This window comes from Choloepus didactylus, chromosome 15 (assembly GCF_015220235.1).
Source record: "Choloepus didactylus isolate mChoDid1 chromosome 15, mChoDid1.pri, whole genome shotgun sequence".
Taxonomy (NCBI): Eukaryota; Metazoa; Chordata; class Mammalia; order Pilosa; family Megalonychidae; genus Choloepus; species Choloepus didactylus.
This window is the reverse complement of record NC_051321.1, coordinates 55122154-55146350: the sequence shown is the minus strand read 5'-3', so window position 1 is coordinate 55146350 and position 24197 is coordinate 55122154. Positions and strand designations below refer to the sequence as shown.

Genomic DNA, 24197 nt, shown 5'->3' with positions numbered 1-24197 from the left:
ATAAAACATCTAAGATACATTTTACTGAGCCACAGTAAGGAATTTGAGAGAATCTCATTCCACACTATATGGATCTTTTTCATTATATTGGAACATAATTAAGGATTCTTTTCCTTGCTAACACTAAGAAGCAAGAGTTTATCTAGCTTATTTAGTGACTTGACATTTTTTTCTCTTAAGGGTTCTAAAAAAAGAACATTGGAAACAGCTGACAACAATATCCCAACACATCAATAGTCACACTACACTATACTATAGACCATAGGTTGCCAAACATTTTCTGTAAAGAACCAGGTAATATTATAGGGTTTTATGGGCTAAAGTCCCTATAGCAACTATTCAACTCTATCACTGCAGCACAAAAGCAGCCATACACAGTAAGAGAATGAGCATGGCTGTGATCCAATAGAACTTTATTTATGAACACTGAAATGTGAATTTAATATTAATTTTCATGTGTCATGAAATTCTTGTTTTTTAACCATTTAAAAACATAAACACAATTGAGGCCATATAAAGCAGGAAGCAGGCTGGATTTGGCCCACAGACCAGATTTGGCACATGGTCTGTAGTTGGCTGTTTCCTTATATAAGGCCTTTAGATGTTATGCAAAATGTTTAGAAATAACACGTTCAAAATTTGGAGACTGTTGTTTCTAAATCTCTCATTTTAAAACTTAGATAAGGTCTCTACTTTTTGGATAAATACACTAACCCACCAGTGAGAAAATAATTCAGAAAAAAAAATTAATTCCATAGTTACAAAAGACACTATAAAACCAATGTTTCACCTTAAAACACATAATTTGGAAACATGTAAAATTAAACAAAGATGGAATTTTTTAATTCTATGCAATATAAAACAAAATGCATAGATTTGGTACATAATCTTTTAGTTTTTACTTTAGGAAAAAGACAATGAGGGAAAAGTTTATAAATCTCTCAATCCCTTTCTTGAATTATATGTAGGAATTGGAGTTTTACCTACATGAGTTCTGGCTGCTTTTTAAAAAATACACAATTGCATCACAGAATACTGGCTTCTACAATTTGGGAGAATTTTGAAAAGCAAACTCCTGCCTCCATAATATACAGAAACAAGAATAATCTTTCCATAGTCTTCATCCAGCATAAAAAAGTTCACAGTCTGATTTACCTTTATCAGAAGGTAAAATGATACACCGCTATATTTGCATACATTATCTTGATCCTCAGTAGTTCCTAAACACAAAATAAATTTAGCCTGAACTTGTATCTGTTTGGGTTTTCTAAGGCAAGATAATAATACATGATACATTAAATTGGCAGAAGTCCCTGGGCTAAAGAAAAAAGAATCAAATACAAAATGCTTCCAACTTTATCCAATTTTACAAGTTTCAGGTATTGAGACCTAATTGGTTTCTTGAGCCTATCCATTATGGATATAACTCAATCTTATATTTTAAGATGTCTCAGTGCCATCTTTTGTTTGGTACTTCACTTTGCGACGTATAAGATCATTTCGGCCAACTTCAATCATTTGCTCTTCCCATGATTTCATTTCATTATCATAACGAATTTTATCATCTTTAGCAAGCTGAATATATACCTGAGAAAAAGCACAATTGTTAAGATGATTTCTTTAGAGAAAAATCTTTGCAATTAATTTCCGTAATGCCCTCCAGTATATTCTAGAAATTACATTACTGCCTATATGCATAAAGAGGGACTGGAGAAGGAAAGCTTTTGTGAGCTAAAAACTAGACACAAAAAAGATAAGAAATAAATATTTGTAAGTATTAATGATGTTGTAATTTCAGGGCTTGGGGTGTGAGATGGGGGATCATCACTGAATACATTGGATGTTCTAAACTTCTGAGGGATTGTAATTTTAATTTAAATATGACTTTTATTTTCAATCAAAAACTACCAAGAGATAAAAGCCAAATTGGTTCTAAGAACATGAAAATAACTTTAAAATACTTTAACTGTGTTATTAGTAATCTAAGGCTGTTTTCATATGAATCAAGCCTTGCCCTAATATTTTGTCTCAAAGACATTCTAACTGGATATTTGAGACTGAAAAACATAATACTTACTTGCTTTTGAGAACCAGACAGATTTTTCCAGTTTTCATTTACAGTCTTCAGCTTTGCCTGTAAAAAACATATGTTTAAGTAGCAGATATGGGGACTTCAGTGATTAAAGAAAGAACTTTTTATTATTCCAACAACAAAAACTCAGACCTAAAGAATTACAGGCAAAGCCTTATCAATTCCTAACATCATGTCTCTCTAAACAAAAACTATTAAACTGTTAAATTTTACAAAAATGCAATGAATGAAGGTATGTATCTTTTCTGATACAGAAACATTAATACTCAGAATAATCTACATTCTATCTCACTTCAATGACCGTTTTTCTTGGTTATAGCTTGATGGTTTACTTGAAATTTGTGTCTTCATGTTTAGGTGTAGTCATAGGAATGCTACGATGCCAGTCCTCAATTCTACTTAGCAGAGCCTAATTATGTGACCTGAAAAAATCATTTTACCTCCCTTTGGCTTGGTTCTTCATGTATAAAATTAAAGAAATGAAAAGAAGTCTATTTTTGCTCTCTTCAACAACCCCATTAAAATGGCATTAAAATCATTTCTTTTAAAAGGCATAAATCCACATGGACAAAGACAACAGGAGAGAGCACAACCAACATAAAATTTCAGAAGCTAAAAAATGAAGTGGTAACTTTTATGCAAGAAAGCTAATTCCTAAGCTAGAAGGAGGGAAAAGAAAACAGCAACTTGATTCAGAACTCCCAATAACTCAGGAAAGCAGCAGCACCAGATATACATAAAACAGGTGCAGGTAGGGCTAAAAATAGGAATCGGCTGAAAATCTGTTTTAAAAAAAGATTAATTACCATCACAGAAGATTCTAGGATATTTATCCTCTCAAGAGGGTCACTCTGTGGGAAACCAGGTACATTTGAAGACAATGATACCATGCTAAAAACAGGGAGATTAGTGAAAACTTATACAATATCTGAGAATGAAAAGGAAAAAAACAGTAGAAAAAGACAAGAATACTAGAGGACACTTCAGAAGATCTAATATCCAAATAACAGGAGTTCCAGAGAGTCAGAATAAAGAGAGAAAAAATCTAATAACTCAAAACACTTCCCTAGAACTGCAGGACAAGGATTTCCAAATTAAAAGACTCATTAATACTCAATGGATGAAAATATACCCATGCCAAGCACACTAAGGAACAGAGACAATCCTAAAAGCATCCAGGAAGGGAGAAAAAACAGAAATTACATCACATTAAAAAGAACCAACAATTGAAATGGCTTTATACTTTTCAAAAACTATACAGGAGGCTAAAAAGAGAAAGAAGCAATACTTTCTAAAATTTTGAAGGAACATGATTTCCATCTTAGGATTCTATGCCAGTGAAGCTATCAAACAAATGCGAGGATAAAGAAATTTTCAGACGTGCAAGGACTCAAAAAATTAATCTCTTTACTGGGTGAGATGCTATTCTAGAATGAAAGTAAACCAAGAAAGAAGACAACAACACAAGCAAAAGCACAAGGAAGATAATGAAAGAAGACCCTAGGATGTTAGCTGTACACTAGGAACTTGGAAAAAATAGACAACTTGGAAATAGACAACTTGGAAAAATAGACAACTTGGAAAAAATCAGAAATAGACAACTTGGAAATAGACAACTTGGAAATAGACAACTTGGAAAAAATCAGAAGTTCCAGAGTGAAATAGACAGAATATTGAAAGCATCTAAATGTATTGAAAGCTGGTGAAAACTGAAGAGTTTGAGGCTAAATTATTATGTACATAGGAAAAAAAAAGAAGCAAACAAACAACAAAAAAAGACATAATGAACTTCAGGGAAAATAAGTTTTGTAAGAAAGGAGAAATAATCATAGCACATAGCATGATTCAGCTGTGAATATGGTTTACATAATCATAATAGGTAAATACTCAATACTGATCTAACCAAAATTATGACATTTATATTGGGAGGTAGGATGGAAAGGGCACATGTGAACAATGGGATGAAAAATAGTTAAATGTTCATCTTAAATAGCGGACGTCAATAGATAATACCTAAAATTGAAAACACCAAGAATTAACAATATAAGGATGTTATTTAAAGATATGGAAGTAAATACCATAAGAATCAGATGAAACTTTAGAATGTCCTGCTTTTGGAGTAGGAAATATAGAGCAGGGAGAAGCAGGACAGTGAAAACTGCTACCTTTCATAACAAGCCTTAAAGAATTATTTTATATTACAATATTTTTTAAGTGGATAAAAATGATATAGTTGGCTTATGTTTGAATTTTCAGAGATAGGACCTAGCCATTGTGTTCTCTAAGTCATTCCAAGATGCACTGCGAGTTGACAACCACTGATTTAGGAGGATTCTCTAGCTTACGAACCATCTTCATACTGATAAGGAAACTAAATCCAAAGTAAATTAATAACATAGTTGGAACAACACATATTTAGCTAGGTTATCCTTTTGGTTCAAGAGATGAATTTCATACAGATTTATAAGACACAAATGAATAAATACAGAGCTAATTCCAACTGAAAAATACACAGACTTGCATTTCAGTAATGGAGGTCACAGACATTGAATTTAAAATCCCAAAGGGATAAATCAGTGAAAGTATGTTGCCAAGGAAGACTATATCATATATATACATTTTAAAATTGTATATTAAATGGATTTTGTGAAATGAATGATAGATCCAAATAACACCAAAAAAGCAGTGCCAAAAAAACTTCATCTCAGATTGGCAAAGGTTAGAGAGCTGATCATCCACTTTTACCATGTTATATTATAACAGGAAAACTACAATTGCTAATTTGGAGCTTCTAAAAATTAAAAAAAGGAAAGACTAAAGCCATGGTAGTGATTTACAAGCTTTTTAATCTTTGACACATTCATATGAGGACATTTATGTATAACACATCTCACAGGCCTAACCAAAACTTTACTGAAGGATGCAACATGGAACAATAGATGATATTTAACTCCCAGTATATAATGTAATTCTACTCTCATTGTTTCAGTGACTGGGAAATGTTAAGAACTGCCAGATTAGAAAATCTCCAGAAGACATTTCCATCCCCATAAATCAGAAAATATTACGTTCTTTAATTTAGAAAAGTTGACAATGTATATACTGACAACCATACATACAAATTAATTGCATGTAGTGAGAAATAAAAAGGATTTTTCTTTAAAAGAGATTCTACGAAAGAGGATCCCATAGAAAGTTTAATTTCTTAACTCACTACTTTTCTTCACCACCTGACATGACGTGGCACCCCTGGAACTTCCGTGTCAAAATATCTTAAAAATTAAAATAAACAAAAATTTAAAAACAAGCACAGTTCTGATTTACCTGTGATGAATTTTCCTTAGATTCTTGGAAGCTTTCAGATATAAAAATGTTATAAGCTGATCGAGGTCTTTTTGGTTTTCCAAGCATTGTTAACTCCTGGATAATAAAACATAAAAGAGATAACAGTTTTAACCACCATTTGACATAGTGTTAACACATAGGAACTTCATTCACTACTATGCATTGCAGAATGTACCTTACAGTGAATGTTATGAATCTTATATAAAGTACGTGATTATTGCATCTTTTTTTAATGGTAGAATTTATTTTAAATTAATGATAAATATATATATATATATATATATATATATATATATATATGCACATTCACTTTTAAAAATAAGCACGCAAATTACAATCATTATAAAATGTAAGTCACCTCTAATATTATAATCATTATAAAATGTAAGTCAGCTCTAATTTAATATTATCAGAATAAAAAAGCATGTTCAGAAGTCAGTCTAACATTATTGCACTTGCCTTTTAAAGTTAGACTACAAAGAAGATTTAGTGCATGGTATTTTATCTTATTTCAATTTTCATGTTCTCATCATTAGGTATAAATACTCTTAGGAATGTGCCACCTTATAACTTAAAGTCAAATAACCAAAATCTTAACAGTTATGAAAATACCATTAAATCACCTAAAATGAGTCACCTAAAATATACTAGTCTAAATTAAAACCCTGAGGAATTAAAATCTTTTTACACAATAGTTTTGGTTAGGTGCAATTTCATGTAGGTACTACTTTATTTAAGGTCACATTTGGTAAGGCATAGTAAAAATAAAATCTACATAAGTAACAAGCTAATACTAAATTTAATTTCTTGCTACAAAGTTGCTCCCCCCCCCCCCAAAATAGTTTTTGCAACTCATTGTGGACCTCTTCACCCACCTGCTGGCTTATATGCTTTATATACAGTAGTTAAATTTTTTGCACTAAGCTAAGCTGCCTTTATAATGGTGGCTCAGACCAAAATGCACCTGAAGAACTACACGTTAAAAGAGTTCATGTCCATGCTCAACCATGGCCTGCACAAACTGCCTGAAGACACGATCCATGTAGGTGGATCACCTTAGCCAGATTCCCTCCAGAAAATCAATATGGCCTCAGTAAGAAGTAAGGACCAAAGCAACACTAGGGTTTTGCTTAGCAGTTTCTACTGGAATAGCATGACTTGGTGAGAAAACATCATCCACAGAATTTAGACACAACACAGGAATTCCTACTGACTTAAGTCTATGATTTGGACTGGCATCAGTTTAATAATCATCCAGTGTTCAGCATCCAAACACGACCTATGTGAATCGTTTATCAAGCTCTCTGATGGATTTAGCCTTCATGACATGATCCATGTCAACTTGTTTTACAAATATATGTCGGTGCTTATTAACAGAAGATTGGAGGCTGTTGTCAAACAGTAATTAAAAAGCATCCAGTTCAGTGGTTTCTCCAATGACTCTGAGCAAGCAAAAGTATTCCAACCAACTGAAAAAGTGACAGCTGCCCTCAGAGGAGTTTTAGGCCCAGTTCTGTCCAGGTGATTTAAAAGCATTCCTCCCATCAAAACCCCTGCTGCCAGAAAAAGCACAAAAGGGTACAGGCTGTGTACGTGTTGAATAACTTTCCAAGTCTTCGGTGTTAGCAAAACAGTAAGTCCTTGGAGTCAGGATGCTCTCCCGCGCCACTCCAGTGTTGTTAAAAACCACACATCTGTATCCCAATTTTTCACTGAGATGGATCATATGAAGGATATACAATTCCTTGCTTATTCCAGTAAGGCCAGGCAACAATAAGATAGTAGGTCTCGTGTCGGCAGCCATGTAACACTTATTGTTATCATTATCAAACCAGTCCAGTGAAATCTGTCCTCCATCTGCTGCTTTAATAAGCTCACTCAGCAATGCTGCTCAGGTAGCAGGCATAGGCAACGCTGAAGCCCAGGATCAGGGATAAGCCCAATTCCCACTCAAAGAACCCGACCCGGACCTTGTGCTCCAGGTAGATGGAGAGCTCCCAGGAGAGCCCCCGCAGGTCCATGGCTGCCGCACAGGCTTCCACCCCTAACTAGAGCGTCTCCTGCCAGGCACTCAATTATTACATCCTGAAGTTAGAATTTTTTTATCACAGAGTTTGTGTTATTTTCCATACAAAAACATTTCCTTTATATATTTATTTTCATGGTTGCCATGAACCAAATAACCAAGCGCATATTCACAAAACCTTCTGCAAAATGTAAAACACACTGGATTCTTAAGACTTTACAACAAAAGCATGAGCAACAACAAAATAATACAGATGGCACTTCATCAAAAGTAAAAATTTTTGTACATCAAAGGACATTATCAAGAAAGTGAAAAGATAACTTATGGAATGGAAGACAATATCTGGAAACCATATATCTGAAAAGGGTTTAATATCCAGAATATACAAAGAACTACAATTTAACCAAAAACAAAAAACAAACAAAAAACTCCAAACAATCCAATTAAAAAATGGGCAAAGGACTTGAATACACATTTCTCTAAGATATACAAATGGCCAATAAGCACATGAAAAGATGTTCAACATCGTTAGCCATTAGAGAAATGCAAATCAAATCCACAATGGGATACCACCTCACACCCACTAGAATGGCTACTATTAAAAATCGAAAACTTAACAAGTGCTGGTGAGGATGCAGAGAAAGAGTACACTGTTGATGAAAATGTAAAACAGTGCAGCTGCTTATGGAAAACAGTTGGCAGATCTTCAAAAAAAGTTAAACACAGAACTACCATATGACCTGGCAATCACACTTCTAGGTATACACCCAAAAGAAGTGAAAGCAGGGACTTGAACAAATATTTGTATAAGTGTTTATATAACAGCATTATTCACAATAGCTGAAAGGTGGAAGCAAACCCACATGTTCATCAACAGTTGACTGGATAAAGAAAATGTGGTATACACAGACAATGGAATAGTACTAAAAAATTAAGTTCTGATACATGGATGAACCTCAAAGACATGCTGAGTGAAAGAAGTCAGACACAAAGGGACAGATATTGTATGATTACACTTATATGAAATACCTAGACATGCAAATTTATACACAGAAACTATTGTTCAGGTTATGGGGTGGGGAGGACAGGGGAATGGGGAATTAATACATAATGGGTGTAGGGTGTTTGGGATGATGGGAAAGTTCTGGTAAGGGATGGTGGTGAGGGTAGTGTAACACTGTGAATGTGATTAATCCAACTAAATGGTATGCTTCAGAGTGATTGAGATGGGAAAGCTTATGTTGTTTATGTTTCCACAATTCAAAAAAAAAGTACAACTAATGAGACAATGACAAACGCAAAACATAATCTTGGGCTGGATCTAACAATAGTGGAGAAAAGGCCCAAAAGGACACTATTGAGACATAAGAAAAAATTGGAATATAGACTGTAAGCTTTATATCAACATTACAAATTTCCTGAACTGAATAACTATACATAAGGTGTTTATAAAAGTGAATGTCCTTGTTCTTAGGAAATGTACAGGAAAGTGTTCAACGTTCAAACAGCATGATGGGTACAACCTACTCTCAAATGTTTAGGAAAACAGAAAGATGATAGAAAGATTCAGAAAAGGAGGCAAAATTTTAAAAGGTGGTGAATCTCAGTAACCGGGGGGTGGTATGTTGAAGTTCTCTGCCTGGGTTCTGTATTATTTTTGTAACTGTCCTGTAAGTTTGAAATTACTCCAAAATAAGTTAAAAAAATAAATAAAACAATCCCAGTTTCATCCTTACAGGACACGGCCATCCCCTTGGCCAAATCACATGAGGTACATACATGCTCCACATCAACTCATGAATAATGAGTATCTGTCAGTCTTCTATCTCATTCCCTTCCCTGCACATCTTTCAACCTTTAAACCTCAACAAGTGTTAAATTCCATTTGTTTTACTAGGCACCAAAAATGGGGGGAAATATGGAAAAGAATTTATGCATTCCTTGCTATCTAAATATATTTAGTTCCTGAGTCCATAGAGTAAGGGATATCACATTATCCTAACCTATTAATTTCTGAATTTGGATAGTGAATTTACAAGAATCTGTGGCTTCTAATAGCAATTTGGTTATGGTCAATGACAAATGCAATTCTTATTCACAAGTAGGGCTCCTCTTATTTTCACCTGAAATCACTTCCTTCTTCTTGAATCTCAAATTAGTAATAAGACTACTGTACACTCCAGGCACTTTACAACTTAACTATTTCCCCTTCGTGTCTAGACCATCTACTAGGAATTTCTCTCCCCAGAGCTTCAGACTTGCAAGTTCCTTGTTCCCCACACTTCTCACCTGACATATGAGCTAGTCGGCATTGGAAGTCTTTAGTGGAATGAACAATTATTCCAAATAGAGAGTCAGAATGGAAAGAGAAACCCCTCTAATCTACCTAATCCTCATTTCTGGTCATCTCCACTCTTAGCACTGGCTGGGAGCAGTTGAAAAAAAAAAAAAAGGTCTGTGTGGTGGAATGAGCCTTAGTATTCACCATTCTAAATACCACTTCTTTGCAAAGACCCTAATTCTCACCTTTAGCATCTCTTCTGGCTCCCTTTTACTATTGGAAAAGCAGTCCTAGATCCCATCATTGACTTGAAATTAAGTTAGTCCTCAACCCTAGTGCTAGAACAGCTTAAGAGATTAGGATCGGGAGAAATGTGACCTCACATTAAAGGATGGAATCTACTTTTTCAGAGAAGACTATTAACTCGGACAATCATTTTCTATAGAATATGAGCTGGATTAGAATGCTGACCAGACAAATGTAGTATAACTTTCAAACAACAAATTAATACCTTAAGTAAGGAACTAGAAATTGTGAACCAGGTGGAGTTTTTTAATAGTTATTTATTTGAGGAACAGAGTTCCATTCTAAAGGCACTTTCCCTGATGATATTACTGAATGAATTCAGTCTATTCAGCAATATTTAGAGTCAAACTCATTTTATCTATACAATTCAAACTAACAGATCATTCTAAACAAGGTTCAGAAGCAAAGAGTCCTGCTATTTCTGGTTTGGTTATTTTGTAACTCTGCTTTTGCTTTCATGCTAATCTTTCTTTTTCCCATTTTTTTAAATTGTGAACTTTAACATATAAACATAACAGTGATAACTTTCAATGTACAATTTCTCAAGTAGTTAGACAGCAAATCTCAAAGAATGTCATGGGTCACAGTTCCACAATTTCAGCCATTTCCATTATTGTAAAATATAACACACATACAGAAAGGTGTCATCTCTCAATGTACAGCTCAACAAGCAGTCATATAGGTAAATTCAAAAATTGTTATGGGTTACAATTTCACAATTTCAGTTCTTTCCTTATTATGCAATACAAGGTATATACAGAAAGATGAAGACCTTCAAGGCATAATTCAACGAGCAGCTATAGAGCAAATCCCAAGGGATGTTAGGCTACAGTTCCACCACGTCATTTACCTCCTTCCAGCCATTCCAACACCCCATCATCCAAAAAAAAAAAAAAAATATATATATATATATATATATATATATATAATTATATAAAGTTTCAGTATTCATAGACCTTTGTTCAATCTTATCTTGTTTGTTGCTACTCCTTCCTCCCACTTAATCTCCTTCTCCATCTTCAGGGATGTCTAGGCAATGAGCACCCGAACTTGTTCACATTAAAAGGAGGTGTCAACAGTATGGGGACGGAGGCTGCATCTGATAGCTAATCTTAAAGAATCTATTGCCTCCGGGTTTTAGGATTTGTCTGGTATAGGAACCTTCTAGTGAATTAAGTTTCTGAAAGATGAAACTTACTGAGTACATCTTTTATAGACTATCAGGTAGGGACCTGGGTGTTTGGGGACTACTTTTGGTAAGGGCCTGGTATGCTGTGTCATGCTAATCTTATTAACTATATATGTTAATTCAGATAAGGCCAAAAGCAGCAACAGAGTATCTAAGACAGACAAAATGGCAAGCTATCCTAGTGGTAGAATAAGAAAGCTATCCCATTTTTGTCTAACTGGAGAACCCCTAATGACATTTTACTATATATCCACACATATCAGCAAAATAAAGGAACACTACATATACTCAGGTAAATTTCAGTTCTTCACCAAAGGAAAAGAAAATTTCAATAATACTCACTCTCTTTTTAATTAATGCTTTCTTTTTTAAACGTTTTTGCATGATTTCTTTTTCTAAAGATACGATCTGACTTGGAGTTAGCCGATCTTGAATTCTGTTTATCTCTTCTTTGTATGCTTGCCAGTCTGTCCTGTAAGCATCTTCATATATCTAGAAATAATAGAAACAAAAAGTCAAACTGTTGTTGGGCAATTTAAAATAGCACACCTGTTAGGGAAAGGCAATGGCAGGACCTCAGATAAAGACAGAGAATCACCACACAGAAAATGTGCCCTGGAATCATATATATATGGATAAAAAACATGTACTTTTCATATACATGCTAAGCAAGGTGACAGTCTTATAATTAGCCCCCAATTTCAAAGTGCTGCGAACCCTTCACCTCTGCCCCCATACTTCCATATTCTCATTATTTATATAGATCAAAAATAATGGCTGTTTAAAAAAAAAAAGTCTGGGTCGTCTGGTCCCCTAAAGGATATGACAATTGTCCCTAACTGCAAAAAACACTGGTCAGCAATGTTGAAAACCTATATGCTTACTTTTTTCTCTGCATCAGGAAGTTCCCTCCATAGCTGGGCGATTTTCTTAACTAGATCTGAATTTTTTGCATCTATGGATTAGAATAAAATAAAGAGAGATATCACAATTTTATGTCTCAGGATTAATTTCTAAAAACTTCCAGGAAAGTACAATCCATTAGTTTTAAAAGCAAGTTATATCATAGATACTTCTATACCACACAACTGAAAGCAATGATTTAACTTTTCTTTATTCAAATATTTTTAAATAGATTAAATATGATATAGATATCTAATAATTAAGAAAGACTATATCACATATAACCTACAACAGTCCTCAGAAATTGAATACTACTTTAAGCAGCATTATATTTCAATCAAAGCATTTCTTTCAAGTCTTTCTGGAATTTTCAAGTTCATAAGACATTAAAATGTAGTCTATTCGCAGATATCTATTTGGTACAGGATCTAAATTTTCTAAACGGTACAACTCTACAGTTGATTTGTTCAAACACCACAATTGCATGGAACTTTGAATAGGAAGTGAGATATGGTAGGTTAGTATAGGCTGGAGTGAAATAGTGACACATCCTAGAGTAATTTGGGCAGATAATAAAAAATATATTTACAGCCTCCCCCTCCCCAGCCCCGAGGATCTGGGGGAAGGTGTGGATGTGTTGGACATCCTCACCTGGACTGGTGATGATGTTGTCACAAACATTGGGACTGGCGGTTTGATGTGCTGAGCCCTCGAGCATGGGACTTCCCCTTATGAAGCTCATTACCACAAAGGAGAGTCCAAACTTGTATGTAATGGTGCCTAAGAGTCTCCCCGAGTACCTCTTTGTTGCTCAGATGTGGCCCTCTCTCTAACTGAGCCATCTCAACAGGTGAACTCACTGCCCTTCCCTCTACGTGGGACCCGACTCCCAGGGGTGTAAACCTCCCTGGCAACGCAGAGTATGACTCCCGGGGATGAATGTGGACCCGGCATCGTGGGACTGAGAGTATCTTCTTGACCAAAAGGGGGATGCAAAACGAGACGAAATAGTTTCAGTGGCTGAGAGATTCCAAATGGAGTCGAGAGGTCACTCTGGTGGACATTCTTATGCACTTTATAGATAACACCTCTTAGGCTTTAATGTATTGGAATAGCTAGAAGTAAATACCTGAAACTACCAAACTCCAACCCAGCAGTCTGGACTCCTGAAGACAATTATATAATAATGTAGATTACAAGGGGTGACAGTGTGATTGTGAAGACCTTGTGGATCACACCCCCTTTATCTAGTGTATGGATGAGTAGAAAAATGGGGATAAAAACTAAAGGACAAATGGGGTGGGATGGGGGGATGGTTTGGGTGTTCTTTTTTCATTTTTATTTTTTATTCTTGTTCTGGTTCTTTCTGATGTAAGGAAAATGTTCAGAGATAGATTGTGGTGATGAACGCATAACTATGTTATCATGCTGTGGACAGTGGATTGTATATCATGGATGACTGTATGGTGTGTGAATGTATTTCAATAAAACTGAATTTAATAAAAAAAATAATTAAAAAAAATACTAAAAAAAAAGTAGTCTATTCGTATACACACCTTGTATTTCAATTACAGAAATACCATTTGAAAACATTAAATTATTCTAAAATCAACCCATTATTCCCCATTTCTTTAAACTAATCCCTTATATATAATATGAGTATTTTTATTATGGCTTGTTTGATTTTCACAAGTGCTCTGTGATGTACTGCATGTGAAAGGGCTTTAGAAAAATCATAAACAAAGGTTAGCTATTATCAGTTATTAAAATAAAGCTCCACGGTGTTTCTAGGGATTCAACAAACATCTTAACTGGAAATCTTTTTTCAGGAACTCAAGAATCCATTTTTTGGTTAAAATATACACATAAACACACACAGAAAGCACTCTTGAAATTAACAGTAACTTGCATAGAGCATTTCAGTTTACAAGGCATTCTGACAAGTTATTTTATTCCAATTTCATTAACAATTCTGAGGCAGAAGAAGAAGGGAAGCAAGAGATAAAATTAGTCAGTGGTCCTCTAGACCAGTGGCAATGGGCCCAAAACTCAGATTTTTCATCCTCTTCAGGGGTGCTTTCCATTCTACATGCTATTTTAAAAATACCTTTCATTAGTTCTCATTTAAATATTTACATAAGTAAAACTTACATATTTATATATAGTGTATATTATATTAAATATAAACGTTTATACATCTCATTTAGATATACTTCAAGCATTCCTATTTAGTATAAAATACGTTATGCTTTCTATTTTACACACCATCAAACAACGATTAATTGAGGTATTTATGTTTCTCCAATCATAGGATGCTTTGGTAGTATAAATCTGTTCTGTGGTTTAACTGCTTTGCATCCTTTTTATTTGTACATCAGAGAAGAGTAACAAGCCTCCAAACTACTTACCGGGGTTCTGAGCTTTAAATATGGGTAGCTGTTCTTTAGAAAAGCGAATGTATGAAGTCAAAGGTTTCTTTGGATAACTATCCAAGGTAGATGAAAACCATCTCTGTGTACACGCATAACTACATATAAGTAAAAAAGAAAGTAACCAAATTACAGGTATTTAATTGTCAATATTCATATATATATATGAACACAAATCCCGAATATTATTAAGATGCAGTATTTTTAACACCTTCCACAAGAAAGTAGTGACTTATTTTAAAATCCGGTCCTAACCAGGGGAGGAGCCTTGCAATACTGTAATCTGAAAAGTCCTTACCTCCTCCCTTACCAGGGCAGAGATTGAAGCCTCTATACTCTAACTACCGGGACCCGCCTCCTCAACGCTAGCTTGCCGGGAGACTCTAAGAGCGACTTCGCAGAGGACACTGAAGGGTGTTCGATGGCTGTACGCTGGGTCAGTCCCGGAGGAAAGGAACGGGAGGCGGCAGGAAGCAAAGCACCGGGTACTACTCGAGTAAGGCCTTATCTCAAAGCCACCGTCCCTCTGGCAAGGTCAAGGCCTGAATCAAAGGGCCACGCTGGCCCTGACATTCTAAGGAGGTGCTGGAAGTGGAAGAAAGCGTCCACATGCCAGCCCCGGACAGACCTGGGGCCTATCGCCCCCGAGGCGCCGGTGAGCTGTCCTACCTTAGACAAAAGCGCAGTCGATTTCCACAACCGGAGCAGAGCTCCGCTCCCGACTTTCCCAGGGAACTCAACAAGCCCCACATGCTCCGGAGAAGCGCCATCGCACCTGCAGACAACGCAGTGACTGGGCTCCACTCTCGTAGAGTCGCCTGGCTCAATAAAACCCCAACAATGACAACCCGCGCCTCCGTGAAACACTAGCGAATTTGTTATCATGCCCGCCACTCGCAAGGCACTCTGGGAAGCAGCTAACATCCGGTTGGTCGACTGGATGGGGCCGAACAGAGACCTGCACTTGGCGCAGGCGCCATAGGGAGTCCCTTTGGTGGGCGGCACTGCTACGGAGGAGGAGGAGCTTTGGTCGATGGAAGTAAACCGCAGGGCTGCACGTCCCCGAAGGGCCCCTGGTCTCGAGGGGGCACTGGAGAGTTCGCTTGGCCCTCAGATCCCCCGCAGTCGGTTCTTCACCGGGGCCAAGTGACTGCTGGAGGGATGGCGGCGGTCTCACGCCGACCGGGCACTGCCTGGCGTCGGCGTGACGGCCCAAACGGTTAGTACGTAACAAGAGTATGCCCCGAGCATAGTGGATACTTGAGCAGCCTGGGCTGCTCATAAGTCAAGGTAGTGGCTGCTGCGCGCCCACCAGAGCTCCTCACCTCAAGCGAGGGCTGGAGCTCAGAGTTCAAAGATACTGCAGAGAGCCTTTAAAGCCGAAGTTCTCAAACTTGAAAATGCAGAGTCCTGAGACTTACCCAGAGCCTGATTCAATATGACTGTTTGGAGCCCACAAATCTGCATTTTTATCAAGTTCTAATGCAGCTGGTCTTGGGATCTCATATAATGCTATACCAGTTTAGATTATCGTCCCATCTGCTATAAATATCCCTGACACAGACTTAAAGTCTGAAATCCAGACCTGCTTAATCTGGGGGGAGGAGACTGCCTAGCCCAGCACTGACTTTAAAGTCTTGACCCAGGGATGAGGCATCCTCATCTGCAAATGAGTGTTGCACCATGTGATGGTTAAGTTTATGTAAACTTGGCTAGGTTATGGTGTCCAGATATTTGGTCAAACACTGGCCTAGTTGTTACTGTGGTCATATTCTATAGATGGGATTAGCATCTGCTGTTAATTGGCTTTTAAGAGTTACCCTCAAAAAAGTGGGTGGGCTTTGTCCAATCAGTTGGAGGTCTTAAAAGACAGAACTGAGGGCTTCAAGAATATGCAGTAATTCTTCCTTGATACCACAACCTCCCCTCCTCCCTGGCTTTCCCTACAGATTCAGACTAAAGACAGCACCTTCTGAGAATTTCCAGCCTCCAACCTGCCATTAGGAATTTGGACTTGCCAGCCCCCACAGTACACGGGCCAATTCCTTACAGTACATTTCTTTATATACTATACATATAAAGTGTACATGTGTGTGTGTGTGTATATATATATACACAGTACATTTCTTTATACACACACACACACACACACACACACACACACACACACATGCACATATATATCCTGTTGGTTCTGCTTCTCTGGAAAATGCTAACAGAGAATACAGAGTTTTTCGACCAAAGCCCTGAGAACAAATGACAAGAATGTCTTGAGGTGTTGACTGATGTGCATTTAGTTTAATTGAAAACGACTGGGAAGTTTCAGACAAATTATTTAATAACTTTTATAAACTTTTTCGTCAAGCCCCATGTAGTCACCAAATCCCTTCCAGTTTACCTCATTGTGTGCAGTAAAAATACCATTTTTTGCATGGGCCATGGCATGAAAATGATGGGGAAAACCAACTAAAGATCTCTAAGGTCCCTTCCAGCTTTTAAATTCCAGTTATTTCAAAGATAACCACTTCCTGACACAACCTTTACCTCTACTGGATGGCTGTAATTGTTAGAAAATTCTTACCAGTGAAACAGTGAGCTAAGAGTATGTTGCCTTTCTGCAGTTTTGAAACATTGGCCCTTAGAGCCACAGAACAACTTAGCCCAATTTTTCTTTTAAGTAGTAAGCATCTATCACAACTTCCCTTTTCATGGAACCTCAAGGTTGAAAGGGACCTTTCAGGTCATCTGTTCAAACTACCCGTCCCATCATGGAAGAAACAGTTTTTGTTTTTGTTTTTTTCCTGAGTACTTACTAGGTACAAGTCCCCAAACAGAAAAAGTACAGAGCTTGCTCTCTCCCTCAGTCTCTGTTTCTCTGAGAATTAAGTCTAGTGGCAGAGGCAAAGTAAACAACTCACTACAGTGCTGAGATAAGAGGTAGGTATGGGATAGAATTCCTTATTACATTTTAGCTAATTTCTAAAACAATTTGCTTCCCTCTTTTTTTCTGTTTTTTGTTTGATATTTTAAAACTTCTTTTGGATTAAAAAAAAAACAGGTTGTTTTAAAGTTTCTTTTTGCTAAATCTTGCAATAGAGTTCTGTTCTAGTTTGTTAATGCTGCCGAATGCAAAACACCAGAAATAGATTGGCTTTTATAAAAGGGGGTTTATTTGTTTACACAGTTACAGTTTTAAGGCCATAAAGTGTCCAAGGTAACATATCAACAATCTGGAGGATGGCCAATAGTGTCCGGAAAACCTCTGTTAGCTGGGAAGGCACATGGCTGGCATCTGCTCCGGAGTTCTAGTTTCAAAATGGCTTTCTCCCAGGACGTTCCTCTCTAGGCTTCAGCTTCTCTCCAAAATGTCACTCTCAGTTGCTCTAGGGGCATTTGTCCTCTCTTAGCTTTTCCAGAGCAAAAGTCTGCTTTCAAAGGCCGTCTCCAAAATGTCTCTTTAAGCTGAACCTCCTCTCTCAGTTCCAGTGCATTCTTCAAATTGTCCCTCTTGGCTGTAGCAGGCTTGCTCCTTGTGTCTGAGCTTATATACTGCTCCAGTAATCAAGGCCCACACTGAATGGGTGGGGCCACACCTCCACAGAAATTATCTCATCAGAATTATCACCTACAGTTGGGTGTGTCTCATCTCCATGGAAACACTCAAAGAATTCCAATCTAAATCAGCACTAAAATGTCTGCCCCACAAGATTGCATCAAAGAATATAGCTTTTTCTGGGGGACAGAATACATTCAAACCGGCACAGGTTCTTATAAATCTGATCTATAACATTTTTGTTTTCGTCACATACCAATTTTCCTTAAAACTCATTTATGCTGCAATGATAATTTCATTCTAAATGCAGTATTTACAAGGAAAACATAATTCTACCTACTTACTCAAATTGTCTTTAATGAAAAAGACACATGGTTTCACTTATATTTACTTTATAAAACATGAAGATTTACTATAGCTTCTCCTTTCACTTCATTTTAAAAGCTCATCTACTTGGATTGAGCCCTCTACCACAGGATTTGCCTTTGGGAAGACTGTTGCTGCAAAGGAGAGGCTAGGCCTCCCTATAATTGTGCCTAAGAGCCTCCTACCAAATGCCTCTTTGTTGCTCAGATGTGGCCCTCTCTCTCTAGCTAAGCCAACTTGAAAGGTGAAATCACTGCCCTCCCCTCTACGTGGGATCAGACACCCAGGGGAGTGAATCTCCCTGGCAACGTGGAATATGACTCCCGGGTAGGAATGTAGACCTGGCATCATGGGATGGAGAACATCTTCTTGACCAAAAGGGGGATGTGAAAGGAAATGAAATAAGTTTCAGTGACAGAGAGATTCCAAAAGGAGAGGTCACTCTGGTGGGCACTCTTACGCACAATTTAGACAACCCTTTTTAGGTTCTAATGAATTGGGGTAGCTGGCGGTAGATACCTGAAACTATTAAACTACAACGCAGAACCCATGAATCTTGAAGAAGATTGTATAAAAATGTAGCTTATGAGGGGTGACAATGGGATTGGGAAAGCCATAAGGACCGCACTCCCCTTTGTCTAGTTTATGAATGGATGAATAGAAAAATGCAGGAAGGAAGGAAACAAACAGACAGACAAAGGCGCACCTAGTGTTTTTTTATTTTAATTGCTCTTTTTCACTTTAATTATTATTCTTGTTATTTTTGTGTGTGTGGTAATGAAGGTGTCAGGGATTGATTTTGGTGATGAATGTATAACTGTGTAATGGTACTGTGAACAATCGAATGTACGATTTGTTTTGTATCACTGCATGGTATGTGAATATATCTCAATAAAATGAGTATTAAAAAATAAAAATAAAAAAAATAAAAGCTCATCTACTCCCATGAATTCAACTCTGTTATAGCCTCATGATTCTCATTAATATTGAATCCAGACCTCTCCTTTCATTGCCATATCCATATAATCAACTGTCTGCTGGATCTCTCTAATCACCTCCCACAGGCACTTCAATTTCAACATGCCCTGAACATAATTCATTATCTTTCCCCTATCTTGAATGCATTCTCTCTGTAAGAGGCACCAGTGTTCCCTTGAGTCATCCAAGCTAATAACTTGATAAGTCATCTTAGAATCTTTCCATTGACATTCCCCTCTTGATCCAACTGATCATGTGTATTGCTGATCCTGCCTCATTAACCCCTCTAGTATGCACTTCCTCCTCTCCCTTCCCATTACTGTTCAGGCCAGTGGTGTGCTGGTGAACTGGCTGTCCTACAGAAAGCTCTAAATTGTAGTGCTTGCTGATTTCCCTGGTGTAAATACTTACACCATAGCTGATTTCAAGCTACCAACATGATGTCACTGAACCTGAAGTTAGGAAGAGATTTGTGTAATTGGTTCTCGGAACCAGTACCAACCTGTTCCTGTATGATACTGGTTCCGGCTCCACCAACTTTTCCTGAACTCTTATAGTAGTTTCTCTACTTCTAGTCTTATTTCCTTCCAGATCATGCTCCACACTGTCAATGGATCAATCTTCCTAAAAGGCAAATCCATTCGTTTGTTTTTTGAGTAGGTATTGAGCACTATATGCCAGACAGGCAATTACCATATTCTTGAACTTGAAACCTTCAATGGCTACTCATTATGCACAGAAGCAAGTTGAAATTCTCATTTATGACGTACAAGAACTGGCCCTTCTGCTTCTTGTCGAGCTCCATCTCTCACTTCATACTTTTCTTGAAATAATTTATGATTTAAATACTTATTTCTCTGATTTAATAGATACATCAAACCACTTCATTTGGCTTTGAGTCTACAGTTGCTTTTTGTGTGACTTGTGAAAGTTACGGAATTACTAGGTAAGAATATAAGCTTATGTAACCATAGACAGGTATGCGTTCAAATCCTGCTTTTGTTGGTTATTAGCTTTAAAAATTTCTCTGGTCCAGAATTTTCTCCTCTATAAAATGGAGACAATAATGGTTGACTCTTAGGATTGTTGTGAAGAATAAATTAGGTAAGGTATATAAAGTTCTTATCAAAGTCCCTGGCACATGGTAAAAGCTCAATAAATGGTGGCTAATTATATCCTTATATTATTAATAACAAATATTATTAGCATTTTAATAATTATTGATGTAGTGTAGATTATCCCCAAATAAAAAGATTTGCAACACAGCCCTATATTACTTCTTTGTCACTTCCTGTCCATGTTAAATAACATATATATATATACACACACACATATTAAATACCAATATTGCTCCTCTGTTCCTACTGAACTTTCAACATTTCTTAACTTAGTCATTTTTTTGAGCATAAACACTATTGGGTGATGAAAAAGTAAAAGAACACACCCTTAGGTTTGAATTGCACTTTAATGTTTTCAAAACATTTTTATATAATCTTATTTGATTATATGATTGACATATTGGTTCCCAGTTTACAAATGAGAAAATGAAGTTCAGAAAGCGCAAGACATAAGGTAGAAATAGCTGGTATGGTGGGTAGAAGCTGTATGTAACCCAGAAAAATATGTTCTTAAATCTAATACATTCCTTTGGGTATAAACCCATTGTAAGTAGGACCTTTTCATGAGACTTCGATTAAGGTGTGACCCACCTCATTGAGGATGGGTCTTAATCGTATTACTGGAGTCCTTTATAAATGGAATGAAGAGAGAGAGAGAGAGAGAGAGAGAGAGAGAGAGAGAGAGAGAGAGAGAGAGAGGAAGAAAGAGCGAGAAAGAGCCAAGGAAGCAAGAAGCTGAAATCAACAGAACCAGGAAGAGAAGGGAGAGACCAGCAGATACTTCCATGTTCCTTGTCATATGACAGGAGCCAAGGATCACTGATAGCCAGTTTTCAGGAAGAAAGCATCACCTTGAGATAGTATCTTGATTTGGACATTTTCATGGCCTCCAAACTATAAGCTAATGAATTCCCATTGTTTAAGCCAACCCATTGCATGGTATTTGCTTGGAGCAGCCTAGGAAACTAAAACAGTAAGTTGTGGACATGAAAATCTGGCCTTCTAGTTCATTATCCTGTGCTTTTCCCATGATATCAGATCATCCCTCAGACTCAGTCAACACACTACATCATTCCAGCTCAAAATATTTTGTTTGGAGCTTCCATAGTGTGTGAGCCTGTATCATCACTTATTTGGGACTTACCATAATTGTATTTTTTATGTATACATATTTTTTTCCTCAATAGGTGGTAAGTTACTTGAGGACAGGACTAGATCTTATGCTTGTTTTTATCCCCTATAATACTTGGTACAGTACAGATAGCATGATAAGATAGTAAAATAGATATAAAATGTGAAAAAATTAGCATTTGCATAAATTATTGATGTACAAATTTGGCCCCCCAAAACCAACAGCTATCTCTTAGAGTGTTATTTGCCAATAAAAGGGACAGTTATGTGTGGAGATGAGAACCATGTAAAACTTTGGGATATATATATAAAAGTAATGACCATAGTTTGTTGATACTTGCACACTGGTAATACCAAAAATAGAACTGATGAATAGCAGCAGCAGCCAAAAGTCTGAATAATGGAGTTAGATGCATAGATATCACTCTAATGGGGAAAAAAATACTCCTAAGAGAAAATAGTCTTGCTTTTGTAACTATAATGGATAAATAATTCAGCTCGACAATAGAAGCAATCACCTAGTAGATTTAGCACAAGAAACAGATGTGATTCTGAATTTTAAGTCCAATCTATTTCTGGAAATAAAATCATATTGTAAACACCACATTTAAAGGAAATTTACTCATCAGCAATTATATAATACCGTGATAGGCACTAGAAGGGGCACTAGAAGGCTAAGGCATTGTTCCTGTCCCAGAAAGGTTACACTCTAATTGGGGAAATGGAATAAATGTGCAAAAAACACAGAAGTGTAGCAATTCATTGCAGCAATATGAGAAAAATTTCTACAACTTGAATAACAATCTCCTAGTTTATCTTTCCTATAAATCAAAATATTAATAAATTATACATGAAGAAAAGTGCATGTATAATTTTTTCCTTCAAACTATTTTCATTCACTTGGGATCTATTATCACTTCACTGGAGTTTGCCTTTAAAATCAGTATATGAAAGAAAAGGTGGAAGGGCTATTGCAAAAAAAGAGAGAGAGAGAGAGAGAGAGAGAAAGGGAAAAATTAGAAAGACCTATTTACTGCATGTTAATAGTTCCCAGGTACCCAATTAGTTTATGAATGACTTCCCAATTAGAGCAAAGTCTGCATGTAGTCCTAATTATTAAAAGCATATCAGAATTATTTTTAGCCATTGCTGTAGCAGCATTACACAAAATAAATATAGCTTTTCTATTTTAAAGCCAATTCTATGAGTCAGATGGTAGAACAAGCAAAAAGGACAGCTATAATTAATGCAAATTTATAAAAACTCCAATTCATATTACTGGATATTCCTGAAAGCTGACTTAAAGAAAGGAAGAAATCCAGAATGATTATATTTTTGACATAAAGCTATTAATAGAATAGGATAACCTAATTGTTTGCCCTCACATTATTGTAAAGCACTTGATAAATAGAATGATAATAATTATAATTATTCAACCATGTGCCAGGTATTTTACATATATTATCTCTAATTCTTTCATGAGTCCTACAAGGTGGGAATAATTTCTATTGTGCAGGTATGAAAACTGCTATTCAGAGAGATATATATATAGGAAATATTATCTTCTTTCTTAGCATGTTGATAACAAAAAAATTCCCATCTCTGAATCCCAAAATTTGCAGCTTTGAAATTATATTTGACTCTATGTATAAAGCACAATATAGGCAAATCAGCCACGAAGTTGCAGAGTTTTTAAACACTCATTCAAATTCCATTGTTTCTTTTCTATCCCCACAAATGCTACCCTCTCTTGACTTCCATGACTGATGAGTAGATTATTAAAAATAACACCTTATGTTCCTCTTTTCACTCTTTCATTCAGCCATTCAAAGCACTTAGTAGGCCTGCATTAAAAAACTTACACAAATATATAGGCATGGACGTGTGTATGTTAAAAAAAAACTGGGAGAATAATAGACAAACTGGATTTAATGGAGATTATATCTCAGTATTGTAGGAGTCAGTGCATGGCATTCACTTTTTACTTTATATAGATCTATATTATTTTTTTCCCCCAGATACAACAGTAATATTCACCTTTTGTTATAAATTTTTCTTAAACTTATTAACTAGTAGAGGCTGGTACTATGCTAGACTCTGCAACAAGTTCTAAAAATACAAAGATGACTAAGGCATGATCCATCTGTTTGAATCTGCCTGGGCGAATAGAGGAAGGTTTCACAGAGAAGGTGACATTCAAGCTGTATTTTCAAGTGGAGAAGAATGGAGGTGTTTTCCAGAAAAAAGGGAACAGTATGTGCAAGTCACAGATACACATAAGGGCATGGTATACTTAACAAAATGAATGGCCTTATATGTAGGAAGGAGTGGTAGGAAACAACCTAAGAGGTTGGGAAGGGTTAGGTTGTGAATAGCCAAGTATAACATGCTAAGGAGTTTGTTAGCAAAAGATAGCCTAACAGCTTTTTTGGCAGATTAGTGGCATAATTAAACTTGTTTTTATAAAAGTCCCTTTGGTA

At 36.5% G+C, this 24197-nt stretch overlaps 1 protein-coding gene and 1 pseudogene across 2 annotated transcripts; both read right to left on the bottom strand.

The window, feature by feature from the left end:
- Positions 1-396: 396 nt before the first annotated feature.
- TFAM (transcription factor A, mitochondrial) lies at positions 397-15470 on the bottom strand. Of its 2 annotated transcripts, none has more exons than XM_037805251.1 (7): positions 15241-15470; positions 14551-14669; positions 12124-12194; positions 11582-11731; positions 5417-5512; positions 2078-2134; positions 397-1587 (listed from the first exon to the last, which is right to left on the bottom strand). In XM_037805251.1, exons 1-7 carry the CDS (start codon positions 15339-15341, stop codon positions 1441-1443), a joined length of 741 nt encoding a protein of 246 aa, XP_037661179.1. In that variant the 5' UTR covers positions 15342-15470; the 3' UTR covers positions 397-1440. The 2 variants fall into 2 exon arrangements, with proteins under 2 accessions (XP_037661179.1, XP_037661178.1); XM_037805250.1 differs by having other exon boundaries at positions 15347-15466.
- Positions 6306-7700, bottom strand: LOC119510842 (annotated as a pseudogene).
- Positions 15471-24197: the final 8727 nt, after the last annotated feature.